Below are 22,684 nucleotides of genomic sequence, written 5' to 3'. Positions count from 1 at the left end.
TAATAAGTAAAACAGCAGAAATCCAAAACCGCGCGACCGCGCGACATCATTTTATTCTTAAACCAAGCTGTAGAAAGCAAATCATTTCACAACGCTGTTTCAGCATATCTGATGGGGGGGGGGGGTCATAAACTCTAAACAATAATTGTGCATCTTCTATCGAAACAATGTATCTGTCAAAGTAGATAGAGTATTAACTAGAACTCATCTGCCACACAGGAATTGGGAGGGGTGGGAGGTGGGGTTCTATTGGGGTTCACGGTTAAAAATAAGTATTGGTAAAGGGAAATGTGTTTGATACTTACATGACTGAGACCTAAACCCGAAAGCTCTGTAACTTTTCCCACAGTGATTCAATAAAGAAATAAATTATTAAAAAAAAACTGCATCAGAAAAATATGAAATATATTAGGAATATTTATTTGATGGTTTTTCATATAACTTATTTGCAATTTCCAAACCAAAGGTCATACCTCAAGTAAATTATAATCAGATATTAAAGTATTTGATTCAATGAATAATAAAATATTAATGATATTATAATTATTGATTCTAAAAAGTAGAATAGGTATTAAAAAAAGAGCTAAAACTTGGCACAAAAAAAATTTCTCTGAGACATGAATATACACAAAAGTACTAGTCATATGAAAATTGAGTAGGAAGTACTGTTATATGAAATTGTAATCTTAAGCCACAGGAAACTTGGGAGGTTCCCAATTAACATAGGGACAAAACTAAGCCTCATATCCTATGTATTTAACTATAATGGTACAGGGAAGGGTATGGTAACAATAACTTTATTATTCACCAGGAGTGATCCCTGAACACAGAGACCAGAGTAAGCCGTGAGCACAACCAGGCATGCCTCCCTCCCAAATCCCTCATGCCCACCCACCCCCCCAAATTGTAACTTTATAGATAGTTTGGTACCCTGGGAAAATAAATAACAATTCAGATAAATTGTAAAGAAGCTGCATCTTTGTTGTTTTCTTGTTGTTTGTTGGTTGGTTGGGTGGTTGGTTTTGGGGGTCTCAGGCAAGTGTTCCTTAGGGTTTACTTCTGGTTCTGCACTCAAGAATCATTCCTGGCAGTGCTTGGGGGACCATATGGATGCCGGGGATTACACCCAGGTTGACTGTGCAAGGCAGTGCCTTTCCCACTGTACTACCACTCTGGCCCCGAAGGCTGGCTTGCTTTAATGAGGACATCTGCTATGGGCGATTGCCTACTTCTAGGTATTGGGATAATGTTAAAGAGAATTAAACCTAGCTCTTCCTTAATGGTGTCAGTGGGACTTTCTTGTGTTGGAGAGGATGACTGAAAATAGTTTTTGGAAAAAGTTATATTCTAAAAGTGAACCTATGAGGAAAAGAGGGAGGGAGGTGGAGAGGAGGCAATCTCCTAAGGTTATATATAGTTCGTATTGTCCTAAGCTCTGTATTGCTTGTATGTACATGTTTATGAGATAAGTATCTTCCCATTCAGATAAGGAAACTGAGACCCCAGTGGCATCCAAAGTCATGTGCGTGGGGAATGGCAGAGGCTGCTTTCAAAGGCCTGCTGTTTTCCTGCTTGTGCACGCCACTCCTTGTTAACCCTTCACTGCACTGACTCTTCACCATGCCGTGGCCTCTTTGTAGCTCCAGCTTCGCTCTTCTAAACATGACAGTATGCTTCCTACTCTGCTTACATTAGTATTTCCATACTGTGAGGTGGTTTTGTTGTCAGACTTTTTCCTTTGCTCGGTTTATATTCTGTTGATCTTTGTCCCAAGGCTGGAGCCCAACTGAGGTAAAAGAACTGGGACACTGGTCAGAGGAGATCGATGTGAGTCATGGCTAAAAGCATGAGGTGAGCAATCTTTCACCATGTGTGTGGGAAGTTTGCAAGAAGTGCCAAAGAAAGATCCAGGAACGTTCCTTGTATGGGTGTAAAGCACAGGGAGTCGAACATTGACCTGTACCCTATTTAATTTTATTCCTGTTCTGAATGCAGAGTTCTTTGAATGTACCAAGGGAGAAAGAATATTCACGTTGTTGAGTAAAACAAAACAACACACCTCCTACTTATTCCTCCCCTGAGACATAGTCTTGCCTTCCAAAGAAACCTAAATGTTGAATGGCGGGAGAGGGCGTGTCAACAGTAACCCTCCACCCACTCAGAATAGTAAGATTAGAGAAAATGCACAAAAATACTCAATATAATGCCTGGCAAAGAGCCGAGATCCAAACCAGTAGATGTTGCTATTAATACTTTACATGTTTCTGGGGGTGGCCCTGCTCTTTATAGGGTTCCCTTTTCTCCTTTTTTCCCCTAAAGTTTGGGCTAGAGATAACTCAAATTAGGTTCTTGAAGAAAATGGTCACACAGTTGAGCATGGCTTCAGGGGTCTGGAGGTGATGCCTGCTACTTAGTGGGCTTGGTTAAATGGGAGGAATGACTGGGGGAATATTTACTAAGGCAAGTATGAAGAGGACAGCTGGATGCAGACCTGTACCAAAGGCTTACATTTGTTGTCTCTATCTGTGTAGCTCCAAAGGGCAGGAAACAGAGGAAAGTGAACCATACAAGTACTGAAGTACAGAGTTTGAAACAAATAATCATGCATCATTTAACGATTTTTTTTGGCCAGTGATGAATCATATACACATCAGTGATCCTAACAGACTGCATCATAAGGACTAGGTGAATAGTAACCTACTTACCATTTAGGTTTGTGTAATTATACTCTGTGATGTTCACACAAGATTGAAATCACCCATGACATATTCCTCAGAATGCATCCTGGTTATTAAGCTGTGCATGACTCTACAATCTAAATATAGAGATCTACAGAATGGCAGAAGAGAAAATTGGTGGAGGCAGGGAAAAGCTCACAGAAGACACAAGATGAACAAGGCAGGGGGATAGACAGGGCTAGAAGCAAAAGGAGAGACGGGGGGGGAGAGAGAGAGAGAGAGAGTATACATGGGGCAAAGTGCTTGCTTGCTTGTGGTGACTCTGGTTTGATCACTGGCACTGCCTCTGGTCCCTGGGCACCACCTATCTGCGAAGCCAGAAGTGACCCTTGAGCATAGACCCAGGGATGGTCCCTTAGTGCCACTAGCTGTGGCTCAAACCTCTCCTCACATTTCAGGTTAAGGGAAATTATTGAGAAACTTGAAAATGTGAAAAGGAATAATGACTTACTGGAGAATGTGAAAAATGAAGGAGAATGTAGAAGACATGGGAGGTGAGGCAAAGGCAGGCTGAGCTAAGTCGAGAACTAGTCATCAAAAATCTCTCGATCAGGGGCCAGAGGCATAGGACAGCAGGTAGAGCATTTGCCTTGCACGCGGCCCACCTGGGTTCAATCCCCGACATTTCATACGGTTCCCAAGCACTGGCCAGGGGGAATTCCTGAGTGTAGAGCCAGGAGTGGCCCCTGAGCATTGCTGTGTGTGAGCCGGAAAGCGGGAAAAAACCAACTCTCTATCAGATACAGTAAAGCAGCTTTTCTGTAAGTTAGGGAGCAGCATGAGGGAAATGTCTTACCACATTTGTGTCTCTGAAGGAACACTGGGAGGTGTTTGTGGATGCTTTTACAAGTACTGAGATTAGAAGCAGTGAACTGAGTTTGGAGTTTATTATGGAGGTCCTAGCGAGATGTGATAAGGTCTTAAATAAACCCTTTCTCAAGAGGCAAAACACAAAAGAGAGCATGTCAGACAGAATTTCAAGTTTAAGCTTGTGGAGTGCACTCCTGCTGCCTCTCCCCTCTCCCCCCTTCACCTCCTCCCCTCCCCCCCATTTGCTTCCTGATGATTAGATTGGGAGTCGTCAGGCTTGCTTGGGCAAATGTAGTAGCACCATGGGGTAAGCCCAGGATCTTGTGGCTTCTGCCTTCTAGGCCATGGAGTCCCAATTCTAGGCCTTTCCTTGCTGGGGATCCAGAGAGCAAGGTTGTCAGGATCATCCCAGCGTGATCTCACTGTCACAGGGTTTGGACTTGGGGTCTCACATTTGTTGGGCAAGCCTTTAAGTCACTGATGCATCTTCCAGGCTACCTGGGATGTGCTGGTATTGTGTTTGAATTTATATTGCTCTCTTGATCTGCAAATGCATGCTTTCCCAAAGAAAAGTGATTGGCGAACTATTAAAGCTAAACCTTGAGGAGGGAGGAAGGAGTTTACTGCAGACCTCTCTGATTCCTGGAGTTGCTCTGGGCAGAGAGTGTAGCCTTCAGTTCTTAGGATTGTAAGAGAAAAGGGACTCGGCTACACTTTATACCCCAAAGGTACATTGGCATCCTTCTTATTTATTTATTTATTTTTAATGTTTGAAAGGCTTTTTTTATCCTCAGCATGTAAGGAATATTTTCAGAACAATCCCTTAATACTTTATCTAAAGTAACAAAAATAGCATTATTGTTCATTTCTTTTTTGACCTTGTTTGCCTTAGAAGTCTACAAAGAGTTCAGCAACCAATTTCTTTTCTTGCAGATGTATTTTATTTTCCTTGCTTTAGTCTTTGTTTAAACTGTATTCTCTGGATCGATAGCACAGAGGTAGGGCGTTCGCCTTACAAGCAGCCAACATGGCCGACCCGAGTTCGATTCCTCCGCCCCTCTCGGAGAGTCCGGCAAGCTACCGAGAGTATTCGATATGCCAGACACAGTAACAACAAAGTCTCCAATGGAGACGTTACTGGGCCCGCTCGAGCAAATCGACGATCAACGGGAGGGCCTTTACCTTTACCTTTACCTCTCTTAACATTAATTCTTCCTTTTTCCTTCATTGCATGATTCAAACTTGGAGTAATTCTGTAACATCATTTTTCTTTTCCAAATAACCTTTAGCCTTGATGATATTTTTGAAGTTCTATATTTATCCTCCTGAACTGAAACTTGGCTCCAACATCTCAAAATTACCTCCCTCCTTCCCTCTCTCCTTTCTCTTGACCAGAATGCATTCAAGTTGTATTCAACTTTTTACTTCTTTTGGAGAAGTATTTTTGAGTCAACCTATTTTTGACTTATCTATTTTTGAGTCAATAGATAAGCACTAAACAAATTTAGTAAAGCTTTTGGTAATAAGATACTTAGGTCAGGCTTCAGACTTACAAATTTCAGGCTTGTGTTTGAGACTCTTCAGATCGTAAATAAAAATATTTGTAACACACCAGTCCTAACCTATTTTCCTTCTTATATTCTACTCTCTATGTGATACAATCTATTACGTTTATCTACTCAAATTTGAAATCTTCTCTTTCCCAGCAAATGTAATTACTCCATTTTCCCTCTACCACGTGAAGCCATGCACATCAGATTCTGCCTTTTTTTCCATCCGAGTCACCAATGTGATGTTTTACTCTCACAGTTTCTTCAGGTCGCCTTTTTAGCACCCTTCCCTTGCCTTCCCTGCCCCACACACCTTTTTCTGATCTCTGTTCTGCAAAATCACCCTCCCTGTTATCCGATCTAAAACTTTCTATTTTCAGTCTTGCTCTTCAAGCCCATGTTCTCTCTTGAACGTGCATCTTTCTTGTCTGTTTCTCGGCCAATTTTCACTCTGGAGAAGCCTGTGTTCTCACTCAGACTTGTACTGCTTTCTCTCCCCTTATATCTCTCTAAATAGGTTTCAGTTAAAAACCATCTAGCTTTTTGCCCCTCCCCAGATAAATAAAACCTATTACTAACATTTTTCTTCAACACTCCCCCACCCCCCCGCCCCCGCCCTATTACATATCTAAAGGATTGAAAACTCAAACCTTACTTTGGGCAGGTTGTAACCGGTGTGTGTGTGTGTGTGTGTGTGTGTGTGTGTGTGTGTGTGTGTGTGTGTCGGGGGCAGGGATGGGAGTTGGGGGCAGCGTGGGATCAGTGCTTGGGTCAGGGGCCTTATGTGGTACTGGCAATTCAAGCCAAGGTCATCTTAACAGTGGCACATGCAAGGTAAGTGCCTTATCTCCTGTACTATCTCTCCAGCCCCTCAAATCTGAATTTTTTAAAATTCTATTAAAACTAAATATGGAGGTTAAAGGACTTAGGAATCTGTGGCTTCAGGAGCTATGACTTATTAGGATCTATTTTACAAATACATTTGGTAAGGATTTTCATTGACTAGAAATATATTGATGTAGAAGCTTGTGGTTGTGGATTGAATAAATAAAAAATATACATTGAATTTAATTGTCTATTTTGACTGCATCAGAGATAACCAATATTCATTTGCCCCATGCAGTGCTGACTGTCCAAGAGAAGAGAAATACGGCTCAGGCAGTCAAAACAGAAGTTGTGGGGGAGAGACACTTTTATAAATATTTGCATGTGTTTCATTCTTCAGTTTGGAGACTTCAGCTAAAATTATTTGTAAATCTTTGAAGGAGCCAATTACCGCAGATTTAAAGGATGCTTTTGGAGGATACTTATTTAAAGATTACAGGATATTTTTAAGCAAAAATAATATTTAAGAAATTCAACAGTTTTAGATTCTAAATGTAAAGCTAAGTAACATATTTAGATTTCAAATATAAAACCAGAACCATACACTGATGAGTGAAATCAATGCAACATTATCTCGTGTTTAACAAATGTCATTTGCCTGTTTTCCCAACGTGATTCTTGGGATTAGTAAGTAGAATTAATGAAGGTCTCTGCCTTTATCTGCTTACAGTCCAGTGAAAGGTGACAGCAAGAGTAATAAACATAAAATGAGTGTCTGTCTTACAAGGAGTAAGTGCAATGCGGAAAAGAAAAGAGCAAAGCAGGAGATGGGGACTTGGAAGTGCTATGTTGGAAAGCCAGATTTTCATGTATGTTGATCAGCAGGTTTATGTGCTGGCTGCCTGGGTTTGACCCCTTGCCCCACATGGTCCCCTAAGCACCACCGTGAATTAACCCACTCCTCTCCCCACCCCAACACAGAACCGATAGTAGTCTCTGGGAGTGAACTTCAAACCAAGATAAGATTAAATTAAATGCCTGTATTCAAGTGGTGAGGTTGAATAATATTTACAGCTTCTTCAAAGACTTTCTTAAGGGATACAAGATTTTTTTTTCCCTGCTGGTGTGTATGGTGCTAAGGAGTATGGTGGCTGCCAGTTCACTTTGGTGCCATTGACTCCTTTGTTCTGGGCTGGAGCAGATAGCACAGCAGTAGGGCGTTTGCCTTGCATGCAGCCAGCCCGGCTGAGCCAGGTTCGATTCCTCCACCCCCCTCGGATAGCCCAGCAAGCTACCGAGAGTATCTCACCCGCGTGGCAAAGCCTAGCAAGCTACTCGTGACGTATTCAATATGCCAAACACAGTAACAACAAGTCTCATTACTGGGCCCGCTCGAGCAAATCGATGAACAATGGGAGGACAGTGACAGTGACTCCTTTGTTCTATGGTACCAGCATTTTTACCACCGTTGTTGTTCACTAAGTGAAAAACCCAGGTAGTGATGCATTAGTATTATAATGAAAATAGTATGTGCTATGGATTCCTTGAGTTTACTGGACTCCTAGTGATTGCTTATTTCACCTCCTAATTTTCACTGTAAGGTAGTTGGTGGTATTAACCCCCTTTGAAATGCATGGATCCAACTTAGAGGTGTTAAATACTGTCTTTCTGAGATCACACAAAAATAGTGAGACAGACTTGAATCCAACTTGAACTCAGGAGTATTTATACAAATTACTGATTACTACTGACTTGAGAGTTTTGATCTTGTTTTATCTCTCTCATATATTATCACCAAAGTGTGAAAAGATTATCTCCCAATAAGGATTTTGTCTACCAAGAAAAGCATAAAACAAAATTTATCTATCAGTGGATATAAATTGGTTGAAGGCCCAGAGACTCCTTTCTTTTTTCTTTTTGGGTCACACCTGGCAATGCACAGGGCTTAGTCCTGGCTCTGCACTCAGGAATTACTCCTGGTGGCGCTCAGGGGACCATATGGGATGCTAGGAATCGAACTCAGGTCGGCCACATGCAAGGCAAACGCCCTACCCGCTGTGCTATTGCTCCAGCCCTGAGACTCCATTTTTATTTGCTGTTTTGCAGATAATATTTTTCTTATTTTTTTCTTTTTTTAATCTGGGATGGTCAATACCTAGAAGTACTCAGAGCTGCTCCTAGTTTTGTGCTGCAGGATCACTTCTGCAGTTGCTTGCAGTACCATATGGGATTGAACTCGGCTGGGCTTACACACATGTTCTATTTCTCCAGCCCCGTTACTATGATTTTATAAAACACTAATAATAACAATCATATCCTGCTCTTGTTGTTATGAGGGTTAATTAGTTCATGCATGTTATATGTTTAGACATATGTGTCAAACTAGTGGTACAAATTAAGTATCAACAGATTTGACTTATATTAATTGTATTTATACAAAGAAACAAAGGTTCCAGCAGAGAAAATAACTTGAGCAGAAGCCTAGCGATTTGAGTCTGGAGAGAGAGTACAATGGATAGGATGCTTGCCTTGCTTGCCTTGTTTGCAGCCAACCTAGATTCTATCTCTGGCATCCCATCAGGTCCCCAGAGCCCTGCCAGGAGTGATTTCTGAGCTCTGCAAAATGTGGCCAGAAAAAAACTAAAACAAAACTATGGATTCAAAGTCCTGTGAGCAGTAATTATAATGTAACTGAAATGTAGTGACTCATGGAGGGACATGCTGGGAACTAAGACAGAAAAGGTAGATTTGGCTTGCAGTTATCGTTGCGGGATAGCTATAAACGATTCTTGACGTTATTGCCCAGTGCCCAAGATAATGACTAAAATAGGGCCTGTATTTACAGAAACCTGAGTATTGGAATATTTAAATAAATTTTAGTGAGGGCAGGTCTTCTTATGTGGTGCAGTTAACATGTCAGTATTGACTGAAGAATGAATAGAGGGAGTCAAAGTGATAGTACAGCCGGAAGGGCATTTGCCTTGTTTGTGGTGACCCAGGTTCTATCCCCGGCATCCCATGTAGTTCCCCAAGCCAGGAGTAACCCGAGCATCGCTGGATGTGACCCAAAAAGAAAAAAAAAAAGAATGAATAGAGTTCTTGTAAGCAGATATTAGAACCTACTGGAATGGGTGAAGGTAGCACCTCACTAAACTAAATTAATCCCATGTTCTTCAGCCTTTCTAACCAGTGGCCTACTTCTGTCTCACATACCGGGTCCACGGATCCACAGTTAACAACCAAGGTGCTAGACCAGTAATTTTCAAACTTGCTACACTTAGGGCAGGCAAATGATCCAAGGACTGGTGTTGAAGAATGCTGTACTAACCAACTGGCTAATTTTTCTTTTTGGGAGGAGGAGGCCCACCCAGCAATACTCAAGGCCTGACCCAGGCTCAGAGGACCATATGGGATACCAGTAATTGAACCTGGGTGGGCTTTGTGCAAGACAAACACCAGCATCTTACTTGCTATACTATCACTCCGCCCACCCGGCCCCCTCCCCCAACATGTGACCGTTCTTAACAGGAAACTATTGAGTTGTGGGCTGTCTTATACTTGCCCATATCACAGAAATTGTAACTGATGCTGATGCGTATTAGGACCCAGTAGATATTTGAGCAGTGACTCAGCACTTAACTCTTGTGTAAGTTTGTGTAATGGTCTCATTTCACAATGAGTTTCAGACAAAAGGAGGGTAAGGAGTATAGTTCTTCTTTTTACTTCAGTTACAAATTAAACATATAACTTCCTTTTATAAGTAGACAGTGATTTACTCATAATTTTTATATAACTTAAAAAAGAAAATGAGAGTAGGAGAACAAACTACTAAGCATAATCAGGAGTGATAAGGGGTTCTAAGATCTGCATCAGATATGTAAAGTATAGATATGTGGCCAGATAGATAATAAAAGACTGGGACTGGCGAGAGAAGGAGGGGTTAAGATCCATGCCTGGCATGCTGACCTCTGTTCAATCCCCAGCACCCTATCACTCCCCTGAGCCTTGCCAGGAGTGATCCCTCACCACAGAGCTGGGAATAAGCCCTGGACACCGTGGGCCCAAAAACAAAACAGCTACACCAAAAACTATCATTGTAAAGTATTGGATATGTAAGTATTTTCCTGGATGAATATTGTTTATCTCCAGTGCACTTTCTTTTATTTTCATATTAGCCAGGCATTATTGGGCATGAAGAATTGATACTTATCTCTTCTCTGCCTAATTGCTTATCAGATTCTTAAGAGAATTCATTTTCTCTCATGACTGTGTGAGACTACTAGTAGTATATTTTGACATCTTAGCATATGTCAGATATTATATATTCTAAGATTTTTTTTTGAGAGTTTAAAGCAAGCATTAAACAAGGCAAAAGTAAACACCCTTCAGCAGGACGGGGGCATCCGAGGGTGGAATGTCATTATTTAAGCCTTGAAATGGGGCCGGGAAAATAGCTGGAGTGCAGCGAGGTATGTGCCTGGGCCTAGGTTTGATCCCTGGCACCATATGGGCTAGCAAGTGTAGGTGTAGCCCCGGTGGCTCTCAGTACCGTTGGGAAGGCCCCTGCAAATACAATGAAAAATAAGCTCACAGCAACCGGGAATCGTCTGAGTCCTATTATTACCCAAGCACTGTGATGATCATTTCACAAGTGGTATGATCATCCTTAGATTATAGGAGACAAAAGTAAAACTTAAGAGTTTATCCTCCTCAGGGAGTGGTTGACTAGGAACAAAACTAGTTATTATCACCAACCTTTATAACCTACACTTAAGCCAAGTATGGAGGCTGTGTAAGGGATGACGACTAGGACGAGAAGTAACAAAGATACTGGTGGAAGGTCTTGGGCGGTTTGGTGGTGGTGAAGTGTGGTGACTGTACAGAAAAACCATAAATGCCAATTGTGTAAACATGTGACTTAATCTATGAGAATTAAAACATTTTTCAAAAGGAGAAAGAGTGAAAGGCAGGGTAGTGAGAACAGTGTTAAAAAACCAGATAGCAGCAATTTGGAAGTTCATTGTGAATTTTACTGGACCAAACTCCATGGGTTTTTGTGGTTTTGTTTTATTTTGTTTTTTTTGCTTTGGTTTTGCTTTTTTGGCCACACCTGGCGGCTTATTTCTGAATCTCTTCAGGGATCACTCATAGCAGTAGAGGGGGCGGGGCGGAATGGGGAACCAAATGTGGTGCTGACACACATTGAACCAGGATTGGCTGCATGCAAGTCAGGTGCCTTAACCTCTGTATTATGTCTCCAGCACAGTTCTTTTTATTGTTATGGGTTTTTTTTTCCCTTTTTGTGTCATACCCAGCAATGCTTAGGGGTTACTTCTGGCTCTGTACTCAGGAATTACTCCTCACAGTGCTTTGGAGGACCATATGGGATGCCAGGGATAGAACCTAGGTGGGCCACATGCAAGACAAACCCCCTACCCGCTGTATTATCGTTCCAGCCCCCAGTTCTTTTTAAAAAGTGACATAAAGTGGGGCCAGTGTCATAGTACAGCAGGCTGAGTGCTTGCTTGCGTCCCCTGTACCCCACATGGTCTTCTGATGATTCAGGAGTAATTCCTGAGTGCAGACTTAGGAATAACCCCTGCATCTCCAGGTGTATCTCATCCCCCGACCCCCCGCAAAAAAAAAATATATATATATATATATACATATATAAACTGGATATATATGAAACATTAAAAAAGGGAAGAAGAGTTCGCTTGTTTTTACATATTTTGTGGAAATGATCTGTTTTTTACATATTGTTTTAACTATTAAATAGATTGATTACTTTTACTTTTTTTAACCCCCTGTATTTTGGATCACACTTGGCAGTGGTCTTGGACCACATTGTGTAGCCTTGAAGGTGGGGGTTGCTTCTGGCAGTGCTCAGGGGACCATGCGGTTTTGGGGTTAGAACCTGGGCCTCCCACATGCAAGACAAGCACTCCAGAACTTTAAGCTATTTCCTGGCTTTGATTTCACCCATCCTTGTATGAATACCACCCCCCTTATTGCCTTCAGAATCTTGTGCTGGCTGATCCCATCCTCTGCAATGTGAGCACCCTTTCTTGAGCTCTGACTTTCCATTGCAAGATTTCCCTTTTCCATTCTGATTTAGGCTTTACTGCCCCAGGCCAATTGTTCCTCAGCATAATACACACTCTTCCCATCCTGCTTGGTCTTGCATGTCCTGAGTTGGATTTTTCCACCAATTTTGTACAGTGCTTTTAAGCAAACCACAGAGTTTTCTTTTTCCCCTCTGATGCTCCCTTTCTATTCTAGGATTCTGTCCAAAATCCCACACTGCTTTTAGTTCTTTTCTTGTCTTCCATGACCTGACGTTTTTGATGAATAGTTATTTTATAGTACAGCTCTCAATATGGGCTTATCTAATATTTTTCCTTGAAGAGACTGAGATTATATGTTTTTGGCTAAAAATACCTCAGATGTTTCCTTCTCAATGGGGTTTAATTTGAAGAGGGATATATGATATCAATACTTTTTGGAGATACTAACCTTGATCACTAGATTAAGACATTGTCTGGGTTTTTGTTTTGTAATTGTTAAATATCTTGGAAGAGACGTATGAGACAATATCCAGAGATACTGTGAGATTTTATCCTGTCTATATAACCCTTTTTTCTCACTGTAGCTGTCAATAATAGGACATTGATGGATCTTGCCGGTAACCATTATTGCTTTGGTATTTGTCTAGTAGGTATTTTTATGAGTCTCTAGATCATGACTGGTAAGTCTCTTGTAGGTATTTTAATATATTTTTGTTTTGTGATGCTGGGAATTGCAAGTCTAATGCTCTATCATGGAATCATATCCCTGTGTTCCAGAACAGTGATTTTTAAAATTTTCTCATTCCCTCTATTTTTATTATAATTTTTCTGAAAATGTGTACCTTATTCTTTATTCATTTATATTTGTATTGAACTCAGATATATATGTTCTATGAATTATAATATTGTATTATACTATCATTTATTCTGTTGTTCAGGATCTTTGGTCCTTGGCCAGTGAGCTTTTTCAGACTGATGCATATGTTTTGTTGGTTTGTTTTGACATGTTCCCACTTTGAGAAATTTATGTTTTGTCAGGTCTGAAAAGTTACTTTATTTCATCATAGTCTCTGAAGGATATTTTTCTGCAGTGCAGTACTTCCATAGTCTTCTGGCTTCCATTGTTTCTTTTGAGAGCTTACCACAATTTAATTATTCTTTTTTACTGTTCTTGGGGCTGGAGAGATTTTCCAAGGGGTAAGTAAGGTTCTTGCAAAGCCAACAGCAAGTTCCTTTGTCACCACCAGGAGTGTTGGATGGGACCCAAAAGTCCAAAATTTAAATAAATAGATAAAATAATTTTTCTTATTTTGCCTTCATTTCCATAGAGCTGTTTTTCAGATATTTCCTGTATCTTTGGTTTGCAGCAACTTTTTTCTTTTTATGGTTTATGCAGATCTGTAAATTTCTTTTGCCATACTTGGAATTCTTGAGGCTTCTGAAATCACTGGCTTATTGTCTTTTACCTTAAGAAAAATTCTTACAAGATTGTTGTGCTCCTAAACACTGATCTCCCTGCTTGGTTTAAAAGTTAACATGTATCTATGTGTGATCTGTGACTTCAACTCTAATGATTGTGTCTCTGCCTTCCCATTAATTTCAATTTTTTTGGTCAAAGCAAATTCCATTTAAAAGCTTTGAAGTATTCTGTGTGCATCATGAACCAGAAGTAATTTAATTTTAGCTAATTTTCTATAATATTCAGTTAAAAATTGTCCACACTGATTGAGGTTTATAAAATATAATTCCAGGAATAAAAGAATAAGAACATTTTCTAAGAAGGAATATCTTATTAAAGATATATGTAATAGGTTAAACTACACATTTAAGAGAATAAATTTTGGTTCTCTAGTTGATATTCAAGGGTATTATGTAGCTCACTTAACTAACAAAGTTGTAGTGTTTGATATAGAAAGCTAGCAGTCATTTAAAGTTCTTAGAATCAAATCTCAAATTTCTCAAGCTTGTACAATGCTTTAAATTTTTTTTTTAAATAATCGTTTTGGGGGACACTCCCAGTTATGCTCAGGGATCACTCCTGGGAGAACTCGGGAGACCATATGTGCTCCTGGAGATTGGAACAGACTGAGTACAAGGCTATTGCCTTAAGCCCTGGACACTCTCTTCAGCCACAGAATCCATCCACAGAATCCTTTTTTGAACAGCGATTACTCAGTGCCAAGAGAGATTAAGGCACTTGCCTAACATGGCTGCTGCTGCAGCACTGCTTTGAATCCTGGCACCATGTTCAGTTTCTCAAGCAACACGAGGCACAACCCTGAGCACAGAGCAAGGTGTTGACTCCTGAGCACTGCTGGGTGTGGTCAAAAGAACATCACCAACAAAAATTAGTTACTCAAGAGATACAGGAAAAATAGAGTTAAAAGAGGTTTTGTTTGGGGACCACCCCCAACAGTGCTCAGTGGCTCTGTGCCCAGGTATCACTTCTAGTGGGCTTGGGGTATCATATATGGTGCCAGGAATTGAACATATGTTGGCCTCATGCAAGGCAAACACCTGTGCACTGTACTATCACTCTCGCTCTGCCCCCCTTCCCCCACATTTTTTTTTCTTGATCTGTGGGCTGGAGCAATAGCAAAGCGGTAGGGCGTTTGCCTTGCACGCGGCCGACACGACTAACCCGAGTTAAATTCCTCCGCCCCTCTTGGAGAGCCCGGCAAGCTACCGAGAGTATCTCCCCCAGACGGCAAAGCCTGGCAAGCTCCCCGTGACGTATTCGATATGCCAAACACAGTAACAACAAAATCTCCAATGGAGATGTTACTGGGCCCGCTCGAGCAAATCGATGAACAACGGGAGGACAGTGCAGTGCTACAGTGGAAAATTTAAAATTCCTCGGAAACTGAAAGGCACTTCAACATCAGTTGAATTCTAAATTTTTCCTCTAATTTGTAAATATTAGCGTGGTAGAAAAATTCTATATGAGTATAAAATTTGTTAAATTTATAAATTTATAAAAGTCACAGCTCTTATTTTTAAACTACAATTTTGGGAAAACATCCCTTAAATTTACAGCACATTCATTTTATAATTTTAACCAAATCAGAATTAGTAAACTACATAGTTGAAGTCAAGAGCAATTCATTAAGGCAATTATTATAAAATTTTGCATGGTAATTGTTTTGTACAAGAATAAGTTAATATAGTCTTGGTCTTACTTGATGTTTAAAGATGTTTACTTTATTATATAGCAACTGTTTTTCATCCAATACTTACTAATGTTTAAAGGAGAACCTTAAATTTATGTTTGAGAGTAGGTACTGCTTAGAAATCTATTTCATTAGTAAATAAACGGTTATATAGAGAGGGGGGGAAAAACTCACATTCTCAGCCTGATATTTATTCTATTTTATTCAGTCTTTTGTCCCCTTCTGGTAGTTTAATCATATATACGTTAATCTTTTCACCTTTCATGTTGCATGCCCTTTCGTTGATATATTCTGTTCCTTTAACTGTTGTCTTTTGTTCAGGGAAGTTTCTTCGGTGCCTTCTTTCTGTGGAGGGTGGTTGTGGGTGTGCAGGGTTCTCTCCTCACACATACTTAGGGTAGCTTTACCAAAGTGAATCACATCCCTGACCCGCTAAATCTTTTAAACACTTTTGTTGAGTTCTCAGTTTTTCTGTTGTTTTTGAATTGTAGAACTTGTATGCAATTATGAAAAAAATGTATATACAGTGAGTTCTGAGAAGGCCAAAGTTTTCCCTCTTTTTTTGGACTGTATTAGCATGGTTACAGCCCCAACCCCCACCCCCATTGGGACCTCCCTAAGCTGTGCTCAGGCCAGAGGGACTGCACCCATCAGTTCTCTCAGTTCTTAGGGATCCAAACATGTCTTATCCTCTCCCCCAACACACACACACACACACACACACACACACACACACACACACACACACACACAGCATAGTTACTTGTAAAGTATGGGATGGTTTGTTCAAATATCCATGCTTTATTAAACTGTTTCCATTGATGTTTCTGTTTTGTTCTTTTTAAAATTCTCACTATTATGCATTTTGTGCCCTAGTATACTTTTCATCTTCACTAATATGCTAGTCATTATTTTTTACACGTTTATAAAAATAAGCCAGCTAAAATGATAACATCTTCTTACAGAAAAGCTTTTCATTTGTTTTTGCCGGCACAGTGCCTGGAGTCATTAACAACCTCGTGTTGTTTTAATCCATTTCAGACATCCAGATCTTTCTGAGTTACCCAGATGATTAGCAACTGTTTTATTTCACTCTTCATCCCCAAAGACAGCGCTTTGAAGTCCCAATCAGAACATTTCCTACTTACCAGAGCCTCTGTCATGAGCTTCTCCTGCTATCCAACTTTTGGCCTGACAGAATCTTTTTGTAAAAGTAAATTTTTTTAAAGAACAGCTTTGTATTCACACAAAAATCAAGCAGAACGACTTGCCATTACCTCCTCTGCACACACTCACGAACAAGGCTTTTTAAAGTACAGTGCCCAATCAACTATTATTTACAATACTCCCAGTAGAAAAGTGGCTCTGAAATAACAGGCTAATTTAGATGTTTACTTTCTAATGCTTGACCTAGTTTGTCTTTACCAGCCTGTTGTTTTCTAATAGATTCAGCCAGTTGTTTATTTTGAATAATCATTACAGCTTTTAAAGTATTTCTCAGTGGCAAAGTTGATTTAAAATTTGTGAACAGCTATTGTTGAATAAAATTACTCCCTTTAATAAAAACAACTACTAGTAGATCATAAATTTGGATAGAATCAAAAGATAAACCTATTGAGGTCAGGGAAATCATACAACTGGTAGGGAGCTACTGAACCTGACCCCAGTTCAATCCCTGACACAACATTTGGTCTCCCAAGCCCCACCAGGAGTGAGTCCTGAGTGAAGAGCCAGGAGTAAGCCCTGTGCAATGCTGCATATGGCCCCAAAACAAACAAACAAAAAGAAAAAACACCTCTTAAGGAAGTGGCACAACTGAAATCTTTTCGAAGAGTGTGTTGTGTTTTTAAATGTTTTCTTTTGAAAATGGAGATATATGGCTGGAAACCTAGCAGGTCCTCAAATAACATTGTTTTTTGTTCAGTGTCAATTGGTTAAGGCCTTAATGAGACAAAAAAAAATTCTGGCCTCTGTTAAAGGAAACAATGTTATTTTTAAATGGACCTGCTTTCATTACATGTTGTTTTGCTTAAAGTTGTAATTTCCAAGAATCTAACAGTGACATTAAATGCAGTCACTCTTTTGCAGATATCGAGGCTTTAATTTTTGTGATTCTCTTTTCCAGCTCGTGATGCTGATGAACGAGAGAAGTGGATCCATGCCTTAGAGGAAACAATTCTTCGACATACTCTTCAGCTTCAAGTAAGCGTTTTTACATCATTTATGGGTAGTCCATTAGGTTTTTGTTTTCCGTTATCGTTATCTTATTAAATAATTGTGATGCGATGTGTGAGAATTTAAAATTCCTGAAGTTATTCTCTTACAATGCTACAAGCTATACTAATCTGCATGACTATAGTAAAGTTATATTCAGTTTTCTGCTTTCTGTCCGGTAAAATACTGATTTTATTTTTTTGAAACAAGTGAGTGCAACATAATGTTGAAAGTGACTTTCTTAAAAAAAAAGAGGAAAGAAAGTGACTTTCTTAAAGTGCATTTTTAAAATCTGTAATCTCTAATTGATTAGTGCATGATAATAGATGTATTGAAAAGTTGATTCACACTTCTTATTACTGTATTTGGCTTTTACCATATATATTTGAGATGAAACTGGGAAGGAGAAACGCAAAATGGTTTAAGAAAGAAGCAAGTCTATTTACGTGGAATTTGAGGTGGGCACTTACACAATGTCCTTAAGACCCAGATATGCCATTTTTATATCTAAGTTCCAGTTCTGGGTTGGTTTCATTTTAGATTGGTTCGCCCTTTGTGGTCTAGTATGGTTGAAGCAATTTCAGAATCCCACTATCGGAACTACAAGTCTATGGGAAATAATAGTTCTTTCTAGGATTTGAAGGATTTTAGCTGGTCACCTTCAGTCATTTCTTAAATCTTCACCACTCACAGTCATATGCTGCCCCTGGGAAGCTGAGGTGCTCTTTCCTTCACCCCAGTCCCTGCCCCGTTTCCTCCCAATGAAGCTAGAATGAGGAAGAACTATGTTAGGTAGCAAAGTCAATGAATGTCTACTTTTCCGTACTGAAATTGTTTGCTATGTCTGTTCTCCAGGGCAGCTGCATTATGCATAGAGGGCATTTTGTTTTGATTATTTGCTTTACAGATTGCATTGTAGAGAATATATGTTTTATAACCTTTCTTCTTATCTTTGTCCTGTCAGGAATTGACTTGATGAAACAAGGTGGAATAGGGCCTGACATCTTTCTGCTTTTGGTTTTGGAGCCACACCCAAAACCAAATGTTAGTGGGTCATAGGCGCTGCTCCTAGGAATATGTGGTGCCAAGAATAATACCTGGGTCTTCTGCAGGCAAAGCCTGCACTCTGACATTGAGTTCTCTCTCTAGCGCAATGCTGCCTGAACTGTATTGCTGAACACTATAGGATGACTGACTGTGGGGATCTTTTTAGGTTTCTTCATGATTTGCTATCATAAATGTTTGATTTATATTCCTGCTTATATATCTATATACCCTAGGCCACATAAATATCTTTCTACTGAAAAGGAGTTGCAAGTGGCAAAGTTTCAGAATCCCTGATTTGGGGTGTCCCAGAACTTGCAAGATGCTGAGCTACTTATCACTTGGCCGGCCAAGAGATAGTGCAGAAGTTAAGGTGTTTGCCTTGCATGCAGCTGACCCAGTTCAATCCTCAGCACAGCATATGTTCTCCTAAGTAATGCCAGGGCTCACTTCTGACCACAGATCCAGGAGTAAGCCCTGAGCAGTGTTGGTTGTGACCCAAAAACAAGAAAAGAAAGAAAAGGAAGGAAGGAAATACTCAGCAACGCGGTTATTAAGAAACTGTAAAAATAAATATGGATGGTGTCAGAGAGATAACATAGTGGGTGGGTTTCTTGCCTTGCACACAGCTAGTCTGCGTCTTATCCCTGGCACCATATATGGTCCCCCAGGTCTTGAGCTCTACCAGGAGTGATCCCTGAGTTCAGAGCCAGGAGTAAGTCCTAGGCACAGCTGGGTGGTATGTCCCCCTCACGCCCCCTCTCTCAATGGACTCAAACAAAGGGATTTGTGCTTTTCAAAAGCAATTTAATAATTTTTATAGCTTTCTTTTTAATTTAGGCTGCCTTGCATCTACAAACTTTTGAACTATACAAGAACATATAAAATGAAAGTAGTAACTTTCCCTGCATCTTTCAGAGATAAATGTATATAGTTCTCATTTGTTGACTTCAATGTTAGTTTACATAAAAGCGGGATAACTAAAAAATGATTACCAATATATAGCCATTTTATACATCTTGTGGCAGGGAACTTTTGTACTTTTATAACTTTTGCTCTTTTTTTCTTCCTTTTCTTGATGGTGTTAGGATCTTGCATACGCAAGACATGTGTTCTGTCACTGAACTCCATCCTGGCACACAATTCATGTTTTAATGAAATCTATAGATTAAGTTTTAGGGGACAGTTAAGTGGTGACTGCAGAATTTTACCTGACCTACTATAATTTAAAAAATTAAATGATGGGACCAGAGAAATAGTATATAGGAGTTAAGTCCTTTCCTTGCTTGTGGCTGACACCAGTTCAATTCCCAGCACCTCAGTGGTCCCCCAATGCTGCCCAAGTAACTCCTGAGCACTGAGCAGGGAGTGAGCCCTGTGGCCCTCTAGATGTAGCCCCAAATATCCCCAAATTAATAATAAAAAATGAAATTCAGTGATAGAAGAGTTAATAAGGAATTTGATATGCAAAAGCTCATCTTCTGCCTCTCCACGTCCTCTGTTCTCCGGCTGGACTGGCCATTTCACCCTTTCTGGCTGCCTGTACTGCTCTTTGGTAGCCTCGTGGCTGGCATTTCAGCCATTCGGCAGACAGTAAGCACCGTACATAAGCCAGTCTCAGTCTGAGGAGACGCTAAAGATCCAGAGTGGAGCAAGGCCGTCCTCTGTCTCATCCCTGGCGGGGCTGTAGAGGGGATCTTTCTTTCTTTTTTTAAAGTAGAATCACTGTGAGAGAGGATGCTTATTTCTAACCATGAACCAAGTGTTTCTTTTCTTTCTTTCATTTTTTTATGAGGCGGTTGGTGGGTGTAGTGACCATACCTGGTGGTACTGGGGGGACCCCGTGGTCCTGGGAATCAAATACAGGTGTCCTGCATGAACTTTATACCATAAATCCACTTTCCTGGTAACCAAGTAATTTTTTTAAAAGTAAAAAAATCTTTTGGGATCACCATGAATTACAAACTTAAAGAATTATTTATGACTGAGTTGTGTGTGCAATATTCTAACAATGTCAGTCTCTTCATTAGTGTCCCATTTCCCTCGACCTAGTTCACTGCTAGTGGAAACGTCAACTGGTTTGGCCTTTTCAGAAAATAAAATCGACATGTCTCTCTTGTTTATATAATGCATTGAGAATTTAAAAAAATTTACAAATAAAACTTTTGGAATACGAAACTGCCTTATCTGGCTAACCTATCTTAAATCAAGGAGGCCTTGATTTAAGGGGCTGCTTCTATCATGTGCCTAGGGGTATATGTTCGTTCTAAGTGGCCATAGGTTCTGTATGGAAATCATTTGGCTGACTTCAGTTTTGAGAGTTCTGTGTACTAGATAAACAAGATAATGGCACTACATGTATATCCTGTTTCTGAGAGCTTTCTTTTAGGGGGGGAAGGTCTTTGGGGCCTCACCTAGCATTGCCGAGGGGCTACTCCAGGCTCTGTGCTCAGGAGTAATCCCTGACTCAGGGAACCATTACTGGTGCCAGGGATTTGAACTGGGGTGTAAGGCAAGCATCTTAACACTTGTATTGTCTTTCCAGTTTCCTAAGAGTTCTCTTACTTGCTCTAATTATTTGACCTGCATAGCTCGGCCTTCCCTAAAATTTTTTTTAGGGAAGCTATGAATTTTTCTATATTTTCTTTTGTGCATACTGAAAGAATTGGTCATTTGTCTTTGATGACAACAAAGCAGATTGTGATTTATGGTGAATATTAATGGGCTCTAATGAAAAACTTTTTTGAATGTTTTTTTAAAAGTAGTACTTGAATTCTGTATTTAGAATTTTCTTTTCGTCCTGATAGCTGTAAAATTGGCCTAGTAGATTTTCTTGCTTTTTTTTTTCTTTTTCTTTTTGAGTCACACCCAGCGATGCTCAGGGCTGACTCCTGGCTCTGCACTCAGAAATTTCTCCTGGCGGTTCTCGGGGAACTATATGGAATGCCAAGGATTGAATCCAGGTCAGCCACAGGCAACACAAATGCCTACCCGCTGTACTACTCGCTGCAGTCCCTTCCTTGTCATTTTAAAGAAGGCCACCACACCCATCCTTCACTTTATGGTTTTGATTTTTCTCGGATTGCTTTCCTATGCTAATTACCACATTGTGCTCCTTATATCAGACAAAAAGCAAATAAATAAGCGATTTAATCAGTTAACAGCCTTATTGTGTAGTTCAAGTATTCATAGTTCAATATGTAGAAGAGCCTTTGAATTTATAGCTTGTTACCTGGGGTTTAAAGTGCTGGTTATTCACTTTCACTAGAAGCATCTTATATATTTTTTAAAACTATGTAATTGCCAAATTTGTTTAGCCTTTCTAGTTTCTTGGGTAAAGCTTTCTTTTATTATGTACTTCCTTTTCATTGTAAATGTTTCATCTTTTTACTTATTTATTTTGGACCATACTGGGATATTCTAGGCTTCTGCCGGTTCTCTGTGGATAATGTAATGCTGGGGAATGGATCACGTGATGCTCCTGCACTCAAAGGATGGCGCTTGCTCTATCTTTTTTATGCACACTGACTTTACTCTAGGATTAGGGAACTGAGAACTCTGTGCTATAAATATTTAGGCCTGGTATAAAATGGTAAAATGTACTGTAGCTCTGGCCTCTTTTAAATATGATCATTCGTGGGGGGTCGAGAGGTAGGTCAGTAAGTAAGGCATTTGCCTTGCATGCAGCCGACCCAGGTTTGAGCCCCAGCACCCAAGATGGTTTCCTGAGCCCCTCCAGGAGTGATCCCTGAGTTCAGAATCAGAAGTAAACCCTGAACGCATTCAGGTGTGGCCCCTGCCCCCAAACTCGACAAACAAAAATTGCTAACTAGAGGTTTGGGAGATAGTTTGGAGGGTTGGAAGCACCTGTGCCCAACCCCAGTTTGGTCTGTGGTACCACATGATCCCCTGAGCACTGCTGCAGGCAGCCCTGATGGCCCCCAGCACATTGGTGGAACTCTTGTGGCCTGACACTTGTGCTGTCACCCAAATTGATAACACCCGGATGTCCAAGAATTACCCAGATACCTAAACACTACTGAGGAGTCCTTTACCCCAAAATACACAGAATTTAGTACACGAAAGCTCTATAAATGCAGTTGAGGAAAACAATAATTATTGTTGAGACTGTCATAAGTAATTTTCTCTGTTGCCATTACCCCTAATCTTAAGCCCTAATTGGGTAGGAGGGTTGGGCTGCACCCAACAGTGCTCAGGGCTCACTCCTGACTGTGCTTAGAGGACTCTGTATGGTGCCAGGATGC

At 40.3% G+C, this 22,684-nt stretch overlaps 1 protein-coding gene across 4 annotated transcripts in view; it reads left to right on the top strand.

The window, feature by feature from the left end:
* OSBPL9 (oxysterol binding protein like 9) overlaps window positions 1-22,684 on the top strand; it is a 180,849-nt gene that overhangs the window by 87,362 nt on the left and 70,803 nt on the right. For all 4 annotated transcript variants that reach the window (XM_056122452.1, XM_056122451.1, XM_056122448.1 and 1 more), the window contains exon 4: window positions 17,287-17,363. In XM_056122452.1, the coding sequence (XP_055978427.1) occupies window positions 17,287-17,363 (77 nt within the window). The remainder of the gene's footprint in view (window positions 1-17,286; window positions 17,364-22,684) is intronic.

Source organism: Sorex fumeus, unplaced genomic scaffold, assembly GCF_029834395.1.
Source record: "Sorex fumeus unplaced genomic scaffold, SorFum_2.1 ptg000045l, whole genome shotgun sequence".
NCBI lineage: Eukaryota > Metazoa > Chordata > Mammalia > Eulipotyphla > Soricidae > Sorex > Sorex fumeus.
Note: the sequence above shows the minus strand (reverse complement) of the source record. Positions and strands in the feature narration are given on the sequence as shown.